The 16,230-nt window shown below is 35.3% G+C and overlaps 1 protein-coding gene across 3 annotated transcripts in view; it reads right to left on the reverse strand.

Moving 5' to 3' along the window:
* Positions 1–16,230, reverse strand: part of CD3H18orf54 (chromosome D3 C18orf54 homolog) — a 50,093-nt gene that overhangs the window by 14,207 nt on the left and 19,656 nt on the right. Inside the window, exon 9 of one of the 3 annotated variants that reach the window (XM_049619982.1) lies at positions 9,970–10,190. The exons of the other annotated variants lie outside the window; for them this stretch is intronic. Coding sequence (XP_049475939.1) covers positions 10,118–10,190 — 73 coding nt within the window. The 3' untranslated portion in view covers positions 9,970–10,117. Of the gene's footprint in view, positions 1–9,969; positions 10,191–16,230 lie in introns of those variants that run through there. 3 annotated transcript variants of the gene reach the window in all.

The following is a 16,230-nucleotide window of genomic DNA, read 5'->3' on the forward strand; positions in this document are numbered from 1 at the left end:
GAAACTTCTACTAATCCATGAAAAGATTAACCTAAGCAGGGTGTTAGTTCAAAATAGTGAGGTTTTCAAACTTTGTACTTCACCTTTTGTTGCCCCTTTTTCACCTTTTTTTCTCCTTCACCACCTCACCTCTTCTCTTTTCTCCCTGACTTGAAATGAAGAGATGTTGGGGAAGCTATGGCCACTGGTTTAGTCTACTAGCTAAGTTTGCTTTAACCATATGTATAAGGAAGAGGCTTCAAGGATGATAAGTAACCAGAGTACTTCCCTTGAACCTCTACTCCCAGTTCATGATGTCAAGCCTGTGTCTTCAAGACCCAAAGCCAATTTTTTCTTTCAAGAGCCAACCCTTTACAATGACATAAGCATGTGCCAAGGCCCAAATACTCCTCCATTATGCAGTTTGGAGGAGGGTGACAAGGGAGAGACCTCGTACAATGCAAGTCTATTAGCGGTCTAACAAGAATCCTGGGACTGAAGTATGCTGCAGAGAGGAGTCAGGGTCTGAATCATAATATCTTTTTTTAAGTTCATTTATTTTGAGAGAGCACATACATGCATGCATGAGAGAGAGGAAGAAAGAGAGAGAAAATGAATTCCAAGCAAGCTTTGCACTGATGTGGGTCTCAGACTCACAAACTATGAGATCATGACCTGATCTGAAATCAAGGATAAGAGGCCACCCAACTGACTGAGCCACCCAGGCTCCCCAGAATCATAATGTCTTAAGTCTAAAGAATATATCCAGTCTACAGAATGGAGAAAGATGTTTCTCCTGCCTCAAAAATAAATAAATAAATAAATAAATAAATAAAACACGTATCTTTAAGTGGGAAGGAAAGGGAAGATAAGAAAGATCATTTCTTAACATATTCTAGCACAATCTTTAAGAGTTATAAATGGAGAACTTTGAGCCATGGGTTGGAGCTCAAAACCAGATTAGGGGCAGTAGGCCAGTTTCTTAATCTTGTTATTGCCAAAGAAGACAGTGCCCTCTAGTGGGAGAAAAATTTTAAGCAGTCCTTACTAACACGGACCCATATCTATTTCCACAAAATATCCACACACAGGCAGCTACATGACAACCATTATGATCAGCTGAAATTCTGGAAAAATTGTATTTACCAATAGCTGCTAACACTGGGCACCTACTATGTGTGAGGCACTGTGCTAATAAGTAAGCATTTTACAAGTTTTACCTCATTTAAAGCTGCAACTTGCCCAAGGCACCACAGCTAACAAAGTAGGGGAGGGAGGGTTTATGACCTTTAAATTTTAAACTGTCCTAAGAAATCTGACTCAAAACTACATGCTCACACACATACAACCAAGAACTACAGCAGAAATTTGGGAAACAGTTGCTACTCTTCGCTCCTTTTTAATAGCATATCAATTATGCTTTAATTTGCAACGATGAAATAAGTAACTCTGTTTATGCAAATGCTCTACCACTGAGCTATACCCCCAGTAACTCTGTCTATGAATAAAATTGTTCATATTTCCCCTAAGTCTCTCCCAAATTTTTCAAAATTTAAATTATTTGAAGGGGTGCTAAATTATTAGTTTGTCAGGGGCATGATCATGTTCCTTTTAACCCTGGATGAGCCAAGTTATGCACAATAATGGTCATCAGAGCTTCTGAATCCCCTTCCAAGAGACTTCTTTGTGGTCATTTCTGTTGTTGTCTTACAGTCTCATCCAAAAACCCAATTATTTAGTAAATCAAACAGCATCTACTATTGCAACCTAATACAAATAAATCAATAGCCCTCTAAGCATTATTATAAAAAAAATAAAACTTATATTCTGAGAACTTATTTTACACTAAAATATCATAGGAGCCTCAGTAAAAGTAGTTGTATACCTCTGAACAAGTTAGGGGCTCCTGGGTGGCTCAGTCCATTAAGGGGTGGACTCTTGGTTTTGCCTTAGGCCATGATTTCATGGTTTGTTAGTTTGAGCTCTCTCTCTCTCCCTCTCTCTGCCCCTCCCCTTAGAGCTTGCGCTCTAAGATAAACTTTTTAAAAAATGTTTAAAAAAAACAACTAAAAACTGGAGAGTGTTATGCTAAGTGAAATAAGCCATACAGAGAAAGACAGATACCATATGTTTTCACTCTTATGTGGATCCTGAGAAACTTAACAGAAAGCCATGGGGGAGGGGAAGGAAAAAAAAAAAAAAAAAGAGGTTAGACTGGGAGAGAGCCAAAGCCTAAGAGACTCTTAAAAACTGAGAACAAACTGAGGGTTGATGGGGGGCGGGAGGGAGGGGAGGGTGGGTGATGGGTATTGAGGAGGGCACCTTTTGGGATGAGCACTGGGTGTTGTATGGAAACCAATTTGACAATAAACTTCATATATTGGGAAAAAAAATAAAAATAAATAAATAAAAATAAAAAAAATCGCTAAGATGGTATCAGGCCATATGGACTAACTACTGGAAAGAAGGAAAATATTTGGTTTTAGTATCTGGAAAAAAATTCTTAGCTGAGTATTCCAAGGGTCTTAGATGGGACCCCTCATTCATTCGCCTCATTCATTCACAGAACAATATTTATGTATCACTTTAATCCTAGGCACAATTCTGGTTGTTGGGAAGAAAACAGTGAATTAAAACAAAGTCTCTGCCCTCAACTTTAAGAAAAAAAAAGGAGTAAAGAGGCAAAATAAATAAATAAATAAATAACGGCATAGGGAGTGGCGGGGGTTAGGGTAGGCCTCTGTGATAAAATATTTCAGCAGACACCTGAGGGAGAGAATCATGGGGTATTTGAGGAAAGACCACACAGATGTAGGATACAGTGCAACAGCCTGGAGACAGAAGCATATTTGTAGTTACCTGAGAACAAGACCATTGTGACTGAATCAGAGAGCAAATCCAGTGGTAGGAAATGTTCCGGTTTGGGGGACTGAGGGAAGAGGTGTTGGCACACCACACAGGACTTCTTAGGCTATAGTCGAAACTTCACATTTACTTTTGAGATGGGAAGCCACTGGGAATTCTGGGAAGAGGTACATCTCAGACATGTTTTTAAAGGACAAGTCTTGCAATAGTATGGAGACTAGAACGGGAGGCATGAGGACAGAAGCAGCCTTGCGTCTTACTCCTAGTGCCTCCCTCAATGGGATGCGTTACCACATAAGTAGCTAGTATTCACCATGTCATATATGCCAGGCATAACTTACACCATTTAATGCTCAAAGCTATAAAGTAGCTGTTACAAATGGGAAGGAAAACAAAAGACAAGGGCAAGGTCAAGTACCTTGTTCACAACAAAGAGCTAATAAACGGCGGAATCAGAAGCCTGGTACTAAAGCACAAGTGTCTCCCACTAAAACATACAACATTCCCTTCTGAGTCGATGAATCCTGTATCAGACCATTTTAGCGCTCAAGTCTTTGCACATTACACCCATGTCTGAAATGCCTTCCACCCAATTTCTCTGATGGCAAACTTCATTTTTCCAGATCAGCTTTCCCTCCTGAGTGAAAGAATTCCTGATCTCCCCAGACCACTTAGGTGTTCCACCTCCTGTGCCTTTACAGCAGCTGTTCAGTCCTCTGAAACAACCCTTACCGGTTGTAGTGTAATCGTGTCCGTTTACATCTTTCTACCATGAGTTCCTCATGACAGTCATGCCTTCTTATTCATCGCCTCTCCCACCCCTGCACTCCCCTCTCCTCCATCCACCTCCAAACACATCTAGCACAGAGCCAGGAGCCAAATAAATGCTAGCCGGATGGAGTAATAAAGAATCGAATGTAGGGTTCCATTCTACTCTTTGCATGTTGCATATTGGTGCCACATTGGAAAAAAATAATTCACCAAAAAGAAAAAAAATAGAGAGATATATGAGATGGTGGGTGCAGTAACTAGATGGGGGCACTCTTCATAATGTATATCAAGTCATCACAATTCACACTCTAAATATCTTACAATTTTATTTATCAGTTATATACCTCAGCAAAGAAAAAAAAGCTAGCTACAGGTGGCAATAAGAAAAACAAAGTGAAAAAATGAGACAAACCAAGAAACAGACTCTTAACTACAGAGAACAAACTGATGGTTACCAGAGGGAAGGTGGGTGGGTGGGGATGGATGAAATAGGTGATGGGGATTAAGGAGTGCACTGATGATGAGCACTGGGTGATGGAATTGAATTACTATATTGAACACCTGAAACTAATGTAACACTGCATATTAACTATACTAGAATTAAATTCTTTTAAAAAAGTGGAAGGATGTTAACTAGACTTATTGTGAACACTTCACAACATACATAAATATCGAATCATCGTGCTGTACACATCAAACTTTTAGTTATAACTCAATTTAAAAAAAATAAAAGGATATACTCTAGTTTTGCTATTAAGTAGGGCTCTGGATCATTTGTAAAATAAAGCCAGGCTCTTAAACAACAAAATATTGAAAGCTAGGGAACATCCACAAAGTGAGACAATAATGAAAACTTTGTCTAAAGAAATACTTTAGAAACTAGATATACTTAGCCTGACAGATGGAAAGAGCATTACTCTTGTTGGTTTCAATACTTGGAAGACTGAATACGCATGTGAGATGATCTTGAGGGGAAAAATTGAGAGCAATACGGGGAAGACACAGAAAAGCAAAAAGTTGTTTAATTAAAGCAAAAATATACTATAAAACAAAGCATTCCAATTTCAGGAAACTTCATTTCCAGAAACATTCATTTAAAGCTATGTGGCTACCTTGATGAAAAATAATGAAAGCAATATACTGTATTCCTGTCTGATATTCTGATTAAGAGGATAATTCATTCAATTCCAGAATACTTACATAGTCCCAGATCTCTAGTTCAGAACTATTTTATAAAGTTACCAAATTCATTATTTATTTAGGTATTTTACATTTTATTCATTTTTAGAGACAGAGCGTGAGCAGGGGAGGGGCAGAGAAAGAGGAAGACACAATCCGAAGCAGGCTCCAGGCTCTGAGCTGTCAGCACACAGCCCCACACAGGGCTGGAACTCACGAACCATGAGATCATGACCTGAGCCAAAGTTGGACACTTTACCAACTGAGCCACCCAGGCACCAATCATTAGATTTTTAAAACACTGGCCCATGTTCTCTCATTTTACCTGTTTTCTAAATGACCTGACATTCTTGCTACCTTACCTTTATGCCTAGTTCTTGGTTTGAATAGGCTATATAAGATGTTGCAAAACAGAGGGCAGAGATAGGTGAGGCATTTTGTATTTTTCATATGTGTTCTCTCCCACCAAAACCTTTCGAAATCTATCAATTTACAGTCTGTCAGTTCCAAATTCACCCTGAAGGGGCTCTCCCACTGCTTTCTGGCAGCTGCACCATCAGCAAACCACGTGGGTATGAAGACATCTGATCTCTTCCCCCAGTCACAATCCCAGAATGTTATGGGTCTTCTTGGCACTCACAGATCTGGACCAGGCTGGTAATCACCTTCCTGCAACCCTCCCAACACAAACACTTCATGTTTCAGGTGTCCTGCCAACACTGAGACCCCTTCCTGCCTCTGTGTGCCTACACACCCACTAACTAGCTACAGCCTTCCTGAACCTTGGAGGGTGACTTCCTATTTGCCTAGTGACTGAAGACCAACTCTGGGCTGGCCAAACCAGTAAACTTCTCTACCATCCAGTAGGCTACAGCTACCCCTTCTTCAGTGAGATCTGAATCCAAATCTTAAGCCCCTTACTTCCAATAGGTACCCAGGGGTACCTTTTCCTTGGGTACTCCCCCTCAGTTCTGGGGTACCATATAGAATTCTCATATTTCTTTTGTCACAGTTTAAAACTTTTTCATGTTAAATTTCTCTTGTTATAATCACTATGTCATTCTGTTTCTAGATTGGACCCAGAATGCTAGTTTCCCATCAAGCCAAGCTCAAAAGAACACAATGAAAACCAGCTGCCGAAAGCTTTCCTAGACATAGCCCTAGATCTGTAAAATAATGTGTATATATGATGAAATACAAAATATATAAAAACTAAAAAATCTTAGCTTTGAGAGCTCAAGAGGTTAGAAGGCTTACAGACGTCATCCAAAGTACACAAATGTTGATCCTATTTGATAAAGAGCACCAGCAACATCTAAAAATAGGCTTAATTTACTTCATTTTAAGGATTTGCAGAACATCACATAAAACAGTATGATCTGTCCTTTCTTGAGCCTACACTCTTATAGGGAGAACTACGCTTAAAATTATCAATCACAACTTTAAGTTTACACGTTCCTGGTTATACAATGTAATGTTAAGAGGTACTATCTTATCAAGGAGATAAAAATCAATCCTCTAACTCTTGAGACATTCTCTCCCCTAGGGACACAATGTGGTAGAGAGACATTATTCATAACAAAAGCAAGAAATATAATAGCTAAATGAATGATGGGAGAGGAAAAAGGAAAGCCAACCTACCCAGTTTGAAAGAACGTTAGAATATTTGGAAAAGAAAATACAACATTCAGTTAGAGCTTTAAAGAAATTCTGGAGTAAGCTTTACATAACCAGAATGAAAGAAAACTATTTCAAGTATGGGAAATAACATCCACAAAGGTGAGAATATATGTAGAAAGTTGGGAGAATGAGTAAGGCAATTTACAGCAAATTTCTGAAGTAGATTAGTAATGTTATAGTGTTGGTGTTACAACAGTGTCTTGCAGACCGGTCAGCCACTCTTCAATGTAAGGGCTGAAAGTGAGGGAAGGAATGTTAAAGGTTGAAATAGGTATTAGGCAGGGGTGCCTGGGTGGCTCAATCCGATTAAGTATCCAACTTTGACTCAGGTCATGATCTCCTGGTTCAGGCATTCACGCCCTACATCAGGCTCTGGGCTGACAGCTCAGAGCCTGGAGTTTGCTTCAGATTTGGCCTCTCTCTTTCTGCCCCTACCCCGCTTGTGCTCTCCCTCTCTCAAAAAATTAATAAACATTTAAAAAATAAATAGGTATTAGACAAATGGACTCCTCTTAGTTAAGATAATGAAGAATGGACAGATACATCTGTTACATCGTTAGAAAAGTTGCTACATTGTGAGAAAAGTGGTTACAGAAGTCTGGTCTAAAACAAACTGGGAGGGCAAAAAGGTATTTTTGTTCAAAAAAGGAAAACAATCTTAGCCACAGATGAATATAAAGAAGAAAGAAAATAGGGAAACAGAAAAGGAATAATTTCAAATGTCATGGAAAAAAATCTAACAATATAACCTGAATATGTGTTCGTTCACATATTCAGAACCAGGTTTGCACCAATCATTGTATGATCGGCACTACAAACGAACACGATATAGAACCATGTATAAAACATCCAACTGGTACATGGAACAGAATGATACACACTCTTTCACATTTCAAGAAACTTCAATTGTTCACGAATCATCAATTTTATTGGCCTTTTGCTTCTTTTGTCTCTTTTCACAGTACTTGCATCATTTTGGCAAGTTTACTTCTTCATAGCACTTCCACCAAATAGGTTTTGAGACACACAGTACACGTTGGAAAAGGAAAGATAAAACAAAAATTCAAACCTATGAGTGATTCCATGTATTCAAAACATGGGGCAAGGGAGAATCTTGTCATGATTTATCTTCAAAACACATTTTGGTATAACTATATATAAGTTAACAAGATGTTAGCTTAAACTTTAGATACCAAAAAAAAAAAAAAAAATCCACATTTATAAATTTCAACAAGAAATAACATAGAAAGACATATAATCCAAACAAACCCAAGACAGTGTTCCTCAATTTGGTCAGAAATCTCTATGACACAGAAATGTGCTAACACAGAGAACAGTGGAAGTAAAGCTCCTACTGGTATTAAAGAAAATACAGTTGAGCTTTGAGTCTTCATATACTCATTGCACTTTTATCCCTTGATCTCAAAAAAAATTTGGAATTAGGTTAAATTTTTTTCATACTCAACTAAAAATCTGAAACGTCTTATTAAAATTCTTTTTCTACCTAACACTTTTAAATATACCTAAAAGAAAGGGGTTGATAAAAATTTATATTCACACTGCAACTTTTAAAACCTATAATTGTGCACATTATCTTCTTTAAATTTCCAATTCAGCAGTCTTAATACTGTTGCCTTCCTCTCACTCCTGGAAAACTCAAAAAATACTGAAATGTTTAACATGTAATTTAATCAATTCTGTAGCGAATTTCATGAACATTTATCATTTAGATTTTTCTTAGTTGACTCTCCTATACATTTTTTTTTTAAGTTGGAATCACTTTAGTAAAGTTAATTTACATTTTAGGTTAAAATGACTAAGCTTCCATATTTAACACAAAGGAAAAATACTCCTTTCGTAAGTATAATCGAGTAGAATCAACCGTTTCTTAAAATACTAGTTATAAAAATGTAGAAGGCTTGTTTTACTTCGCATTGAAGCTATTTTCTTGCAAATGGCAGCACTAATCAAATCAGTGCGATTCAGTCATTATAGCAGAATCTCTTTGGAAATGCTTTATAGGCAAATACTAAATACTAGGTCTGATCAACATATATGCGATTAGAAGTTTATTACCTGATGATATATTCATCTCTTCTGCCTCCATTGGAATTTGTCTAACAGAAGATTTAGCTAAACTGGAACACAATCAACCCAAATTGACTTCATGTTCACCTACTTAAAATCCACATTTTTAACATCCATTGTACTTTCATCATCAAAGTAATGCCTTGTTTGAGTGTATGCAAACTATTTGTTTTAAAGCAGAAGATCATAATCAGAAAATAGAATGTTGATGTCAGAAATACCTCCACAGACTAAACAAAACAAACTTAATGACAAGTGACTCTCAAACTGGAAAAAAACAACTTCATGGTGGTGACTCCTTGGTCAAAAAAAAAAAAAAAAAAATGACAACGTTCCCTCTATAGTCTTTGATGTGTAAGTTCTATAGCAAAGGTCTATATTTAAATTTGGGGGAAAAAATTCTTCAACACAATGTACTTAGAAATTCCTATCTGACAGTAAAACTACCTAACAAAGATGCTACAATTTGGACATGTTAAAATGTACTATTTGTATAAACACACAGATATTCTTTCATTTCATCAGGCTTTTAAAATATGCTTTATGACTTAATTCCTAGTGTTGCTGGTAAAGATGCTTTCTTGCTTATTAGAAGTTTACTTGGTAGAAAATGCAAAATTACAGAGCTCAGTTCAGTTCCAGCTAGAGACAGACTTTAGACTACAGATTGCTTTAAAGAAAGTTCAGTTCTTACAAAATAGCTTCATAATACAGAGTTGCTTTTGGATTTTCCATATTCATTTTATTTATCAAATTGCATGAAGTGATTGGTCACTGATCTCATAGCTTTTATTAGTTTGAGCTAACCCCAAAACTAAAGTCTGGGAAATAATCAGTATCAAAATATTAAATTCTCAAATATACACCCCTGAAATGCTTTGTAAGCTATCAAGACCAAGATTATCTTACACAGAATCAAAATCAAAATATCAATTAAATGAGGTTTTCTCTTGGATTTCACAATATAAAACAATGTTCCTTTAGCAGTGCGTCACCCCGTTATTAAATTAATGTTATTTGCAAATACAACATATCTTAAATACTTATGAAAATTAAAAGTAACATACTCTATATGGATAAGATACACCATAACAACTTTGATATTCCTTTAAGCTACTTAAAAGTAGATGTTAATTGTATCAAAAAGTCTACTTAAGAGATTTTGGATAGAAACCAAGAAGAGTTTGTTAATAATCCAGAAACAGATGATAAAATGATGAGGATGTTCAAGAAGATTAAATCCATGTAAGCTTCAAGAACGGAAATCATCCACCTTTGAATATAGGACATATGCTGGCCTGAAAACCAAAATCAGACTGTAGGACACAGTGTGGGTCCTTCAAGTTCACATTCTAGCATTTTGGCATAAAATGAGAATAGGTCACAAAATCTATGCACATTTTCAAGTTTGGTTTTTAAAAAAAACATATAATATTTGAACCAATCACAGAATAATGTATGAGTTATAATTTCTTTGTCAGTTTAAGGAATAGGAAAAATATACATTTTTGTTCTGTGGTGACTATTTATTGGTTGGAATGTTTTATTTTCCTCTTCATGTTTTCGGTGACTGTTTCCCACTGGTATCATCAACCAGGTCTCTCAGGCGAGATAAATGGTGCAAAGCCCTTCATTGAAAAGTACAAAACACATTATAAACCAATATTAAAGACTGAGCAGACAATGCAGACAGCAACAAATGGTGATTACATTGTTTATTAACTTCAAAATTAGTATGAGAAATGATTTGTAAATAAGTATCAAACATTTGGAATTTTTCTTTATAAAACCTTGAGATCTGAGTAACTGAAGGCTAAAATAATTCATTTAAATTCTATAAACACTTACTTTAAAAATATATATTTTTTGACATTCAAGGGTTTTTTTTTGAAAGTTTGCCAAGAACTTTAATAATAGGTTTATTTGTATCACACTTAACAAGATACATTCTTCATGTAATTTTCACAATAACTGTGAAATTACACCCTTTCTTTTGGAATACAGTGTATATTATTTAAGAAAGAAAGTATATTCATTAAGATGTACATTTAAGATAGCTAAAATTTTAAAAATAGCACTGAAATATCAGTCACAGTTGAGGAAAACTCATTTTTATTGAGCATGGGGGGAAACAAATGACAATTACGTGGTATTATATCAACAATCTGTTTTCTCTAAAACAAAGCTAAAATTCTAGGTCAGGTCTCTGGACAAAATGTAATCATCCCTCAAACAAACTAAGAAAAAAGAAGCCCTTAACTTTCCTCTAAAAATATTCTTCCAGTTTGTCCTCCCTATTACTCATTCAGAACCTCAAGGACCACTCAGAAAACATCAGTTAAGCAACAATATTTCAGACCTCTTATTAATAAGGGACCAAGAAAAGCAAGTAATGTAGCAATTAGGATGTGCACTAACCTGTTTACTAACAGAAATTACTATTTCGAAGGTGAGCTGAAAGGTGGTGACTACAATGGCCTGTTCTACAGTCTCTAACACAGGTTCGGGGTTCGGTAAGTATGTATTACATAAAATACATCTTTCACTTTACCCAGGACAAGGGGATGGAAGAAACCAGTACTGTCACTTACTACTACATTATATCTTTTTCCCTGTACTCTACTTCTTGGACACTTTTACTCAAAAACATTAGGAATCTGGATTTTACCACCGTTTTGGCAACTTCAGTTAATTTTTGAGATTTGTATCTTTATCAACTAAACGACAATAACTCACCCAAAGTTACTAAGCAATCAGAGGTAAAATTAACTAGACTCTATCATTTCTACATCCTATAGTAAAATCTCTTTACCTAAAGAATTATTTTCTTCCTAGAGACACACATTTATGAGACAGAAGATAATCTGTGAATATACTTTGGACTTAGATCTACCTTTTTTTCAGGCTTATTACTTAACAACCTATGATTCAAAAGAAAGAGGGGCACCTGGCTGGCTCTGTCAGTGGAACCTATGACTCCTGATCTCGGGATTGTGAGTTCAAGCCCCACACTTGGTGCGGTGATTGCTAAAAGTAAAATAGGAAGGGAAGAAGGAAGGGAGGGAGAAGAATAGAAAGAGAGGAAGGGATGGAGGGAGGGAGGGACAAGTGGCTAGAATCTTATCTATTTACAACTCTGAGGGCCACAGATCCCTTGCATTTATGGAATCTACAAAATTTAATGTGGGAAAATATTCTCATCTTTATTTTCACTAAATGCTACCTGTAAATTAGCACTTCCTTCCATTATGAATGCAAACAACAGACCCAAATCTGTGACCTCATATGCCAGAGAAATCAGAGATCTTTTCTATTACATTATAGTCACTGCAGGTACCTCAAAATTTCTTTTATAGTCACCACGACTTCAAAATTACAATAGTTATATAATAGCTACAAAATTACATTAATTACTAAACACATGTACTACACATGTAATCTCAGTCCTTCTGTCTACAATCCAAAAGTTCATATGACATAACTGGCCAACTATTAGACAACTTTGAGCCTTGTTGTTCATCCAGCAAACAGTGAAGTCTCAGTGGTGACCCACTGGTGCTTTCCAATATTCCCTTTCTCTGTTTGCTGATCAACATGTGAACGTTAAGTAAAAGACCACATCATGGTTTAATGCTTTTATTTAAGTTACACAAAAGGCCATTTTACTAAATGAATTTTAACTTACCTGTATTTTAAATGTCTTATTTAAATGCAGTAAGAAGCATATGAAATTCAGAAATTAGAAATTTATTTTAGAAATTAGCAATTAGAAATTATTTTAATATTTTCATAACTATAACTCAATATAACTGGTTTCCTTCCTCGTCCTATTTTATGTCTTTAAAAAACAGTATTAGGGAGAAAAAAGAAGGATGGGAAGGGAAGGGAGGGGTGTGGTATGATGGGAATGAATGAAAAAGCTAAGCGGTAATGTGAACTCTTCAGTCCCCTTACCTCAGCTACACACAACAGCTTTCATTTCCTTTCATTTAACCTCTATCTGCCCTGCTTAGAACAAGACAATCAATCAATCAATCTATTTAGAGAAGAGGCCACCAAAAGTGATTTATTATTTCAAAGGTATGTGTGGAGAAGCATGGGGTAAAATTATATAAGGAAATTACTCGAGTTTCTTCTTTAAAAAAGTGAAAAAGCAAGCTAATGGGAAAAATATAAATTTAAGAGTTATGTTACAACACTGAATAGTCATTCACCTTAAAAACTGAAATTTAAAAGATGCATGTCTTATTATGAGAATGTATCAATCAATGAGCCCATATTAATAACAGACTGATTATATGAAAGCAATCAAACTGTATTTTAATTTACTCATTGATACCTTGCCTCTGGTTTTCTATTAGTACTGCTATACTGGCTGTTCTTAAGTATTATGTTTACTGGCTTATATTCAGGCTTGCATCCAGCAACAACTAAACAAAATGCCTACCACTCCCTAGATCTTAGCAGAGAACATTAGTATAAAGAAAAATTTTTGCTCTAGGATCATGTTTTACAAATCTGAGAGGTTAATTCTATCTATCTCTGGTATAGAATGAAGACCAGAAAACAGCGGGGAAAAGAGAAGTGAGAAACAGGACAACTTTCTAGCTATCATTAAATCTTCACAGCAAGGCCTTTAACTTGCTGAAAACCATAAAATCTTACACATTCATTTCCAAATTATATATAAAGCAATATACTCCAAAGCCAGTACAAATTATTTTTGGATGACTGATGATTTTGCAATCGTCTCCTACTGCTCACCTTTATAGTGTATGATCAATACAATTATCGCTCATTCTTCACAACCAGCCTAGACAGAGTAGCTGGTGGCTTACATGACATACAAGTTCTAGAAAAGGCCCGTGTTCAAAAACTACAATTTTTTCATTTGCTTAAAGATGGCAAATTTCTCTCTTCGAGGTTTCAGTTAATACGTTTTTATCAAGTTCCTAATATGTAAATGCATAAGACAAAGCTAAGAATTATAAAGATACAAAACAATTACAATTTAGATTCCTATTCAAAGCAAAATCCCTCTGGAAAAAAACAACATCTTAGGCTACTCAGTCTTTTATACTTCTGGTCCAATGAATCTTCCTAGAGAGCAATTATTTCTAATGAAAGAACATAAGAAAACTGAGTGTCCAACAGAGTAAACAGAACCCATACTAAGAGCTTAGTGTTTCCTGAGCCTAATGAAAGACATTTTAAAACTGGTTAGCAGTCAAACTGTTAAAAACAAGAACTTTTATTTGAGGGATAGAGAGAGACATAATAGGATTTTCATCCTAGGAAAGGTCATTAAAGCATCCAAGGTATAATCTGTAACTTTTGAAAAAGCTGAGTCTATTTATTTTAAAATATGAAAAGATGGCCATAAACCTAACCAGAAAAATCTGAATTTCAAATTGTCCTTAAAATAATCTACACACTAAAAATAAAGAAAACATGTACTAACATACTTTTAAAAGTTTAAACTTACTTCATATCAGTACTTTACTGATAATAATTTTGAAATGTAAAGTAAAAGCCAAATCAAGATTGCCCCAGCTAATCTAACAGAATCAACAGCTAACAGCCATCTGCAAACATGAATCTTACTCTGAAAATGGCATTTTATATCTAGTCAAGATTACTGATTGTCTAAGCCAGAAAAAAAAGTTACTACTACCAAAAAAAACTTTCAGCTAATGGTAAAAGTGCCCCTACAATCAGTACCAATTTTTGTGTTCATTTAATTACTTATGGCCCAGTGTTCATTTTCACCAACAAAAACATCTTCCAGGCTATGTACTTAGAAAACATATTTAAGTCTATGACACAAGTTCAATATAAATACTTTTAAGAAACATGGAAAGCTTGAAGTCATCTTATTTTAAATTTTAAGGCAGAATGAGGTCTTTATACTAGATAATCAATTGAGGCCCTGCACCAGTCCAAATGGATAATGTACCGCTATCATTAATAAAAGGAGTGTTAACAACATAGGCTGTAGAATCAGACCATCTGATTTGAAACCCAGTGCTACCTCTTACTAGTTATATAACCTTGGGCAAGTTAATTACTTGAATTTTATTACCTGATCTGAATTATGAAAATAATAATACAACCTCATAGGGTTGTAAAGATCACATGAATTACTCAAAAGCACTAAGAACACTGACACTTGGTTAAGTGTTCAAAAAATGTTATTATCATTATTTACGGACTCCTACCAGATAGGAATACTATACCAAAATACTATGGCAAACTGTAAAGTAAGGTATTATTTCTGCCCAGAAAATTATAAATTATAAAGTCACAGGGAAAAAATCATACATGCATATATTTTTAAACTATGGAAGTTAAAAAAAAAAGTGTGTGTGCATGCACGTACATACACATAAATATCACGGCAATTAGAGTCAAAAGTTTACATGTCTAGTGTTTTCACTTTTCCACCACTTCCTTAGATAACAGAATTCTAAACACATTCTGAAGGACAAAAGGTAGACAAGATTTGTTTAGCCCCACTTCTAGCCAAGTGAAATGGAGTTATTAAAGTAAAAACTTTCAATCTTAGCATTTCCTAAAGCTCAGTATTCCATCTTCTGAGGGCACTTAACATTCACACAACCAAACCCATAAATAAATACCATTCCTCGTGGTAGTCCAGTTTCCTAGTAACTTTGTTAATGTGCTGTGCAAGATTGAAAATTTGAGTATGTAGCGTATATGACATTAAATTGTGAATTAAGGTGATATGTAACAGCATATCAACATTTGAAGATACCGGTACTTGATATACTGTTAAGGGAAATTTGCCTCCAAAGTTTAAGCTGGAAGGTCACTGGAATAACTTTGAGAAAAGAACCACAGCTACATGGTTTTTTTAGGTTTTTGGTACGTACGTTAAGAATTATGTACAAATTGAATTGTCTGTACTGATCCTCGGAACAACAAATAAAAACTCAATTATGAAAGAAAAAAAGAATAAAAATAAATAAATAAATACCATGCCCTCTGCAAATACCATGACTATAGGAAAGATTTGCATTCATCTCCACATTTTTTGCTTAAGATAACGTAACTAAGAAAACAGACGGATTAACCCACTCAAGGCATTTAGACCTATCTTTATATCCAGGACATTATGCCCACTTTAGGTTTCTGTAGAGAGATGTCAAATAATGACAGATTTATCATTATTATATGTATTCTAGAGGGAATACATAAAAACACATTTCATAAACAAGTTGTTCTTCCATGATATCCATAACAATACTATGTCAAATTTTTGCTGTTACACAAATGAAAAGAGAATCTCTCTAAGCCACTCATATCCATATATTTAGGCATCTAAGGTTATCTCATTAGGTCTTAAGAACACATTAAAGGAAATAGCACAAGTTTAAGAGAAAAGTTGAGGATTAAACAATATGTTCCATGAAGCTTAAAAATACCAAGTACAGGATGCAGAAATTCTCAACAAGATATGAGCCAACTGGATCCAACAATACATTAAAAGAATTATTCATCATGACCAAGTGGGATTTATAGCTGGGATGAAGAACTGGTTCAATATCTGCAAATCAATCAGTGTGATACATCACATTAATAAAAGGAAGGACAAGAACCACATGATCCTCTCAATAGATGCAGAGAGAGCATTTGACAAAATTCAGC

This window comes from Panthera uncia (assembly GCF_023721935.1).
Source record: "Panthera uncia isolate 11264 chromosome D3 unlocalized genomic scaffold, Puncia_PCG_1.0 HiC_scaffold_8, whole genome shotgun sequence".
Taxonomy (NCBI): Eukaryota; Metazoa; Chordata; class Mammalia; order Carnivora; family Felidae; genus Panthera; species Panthera uncia.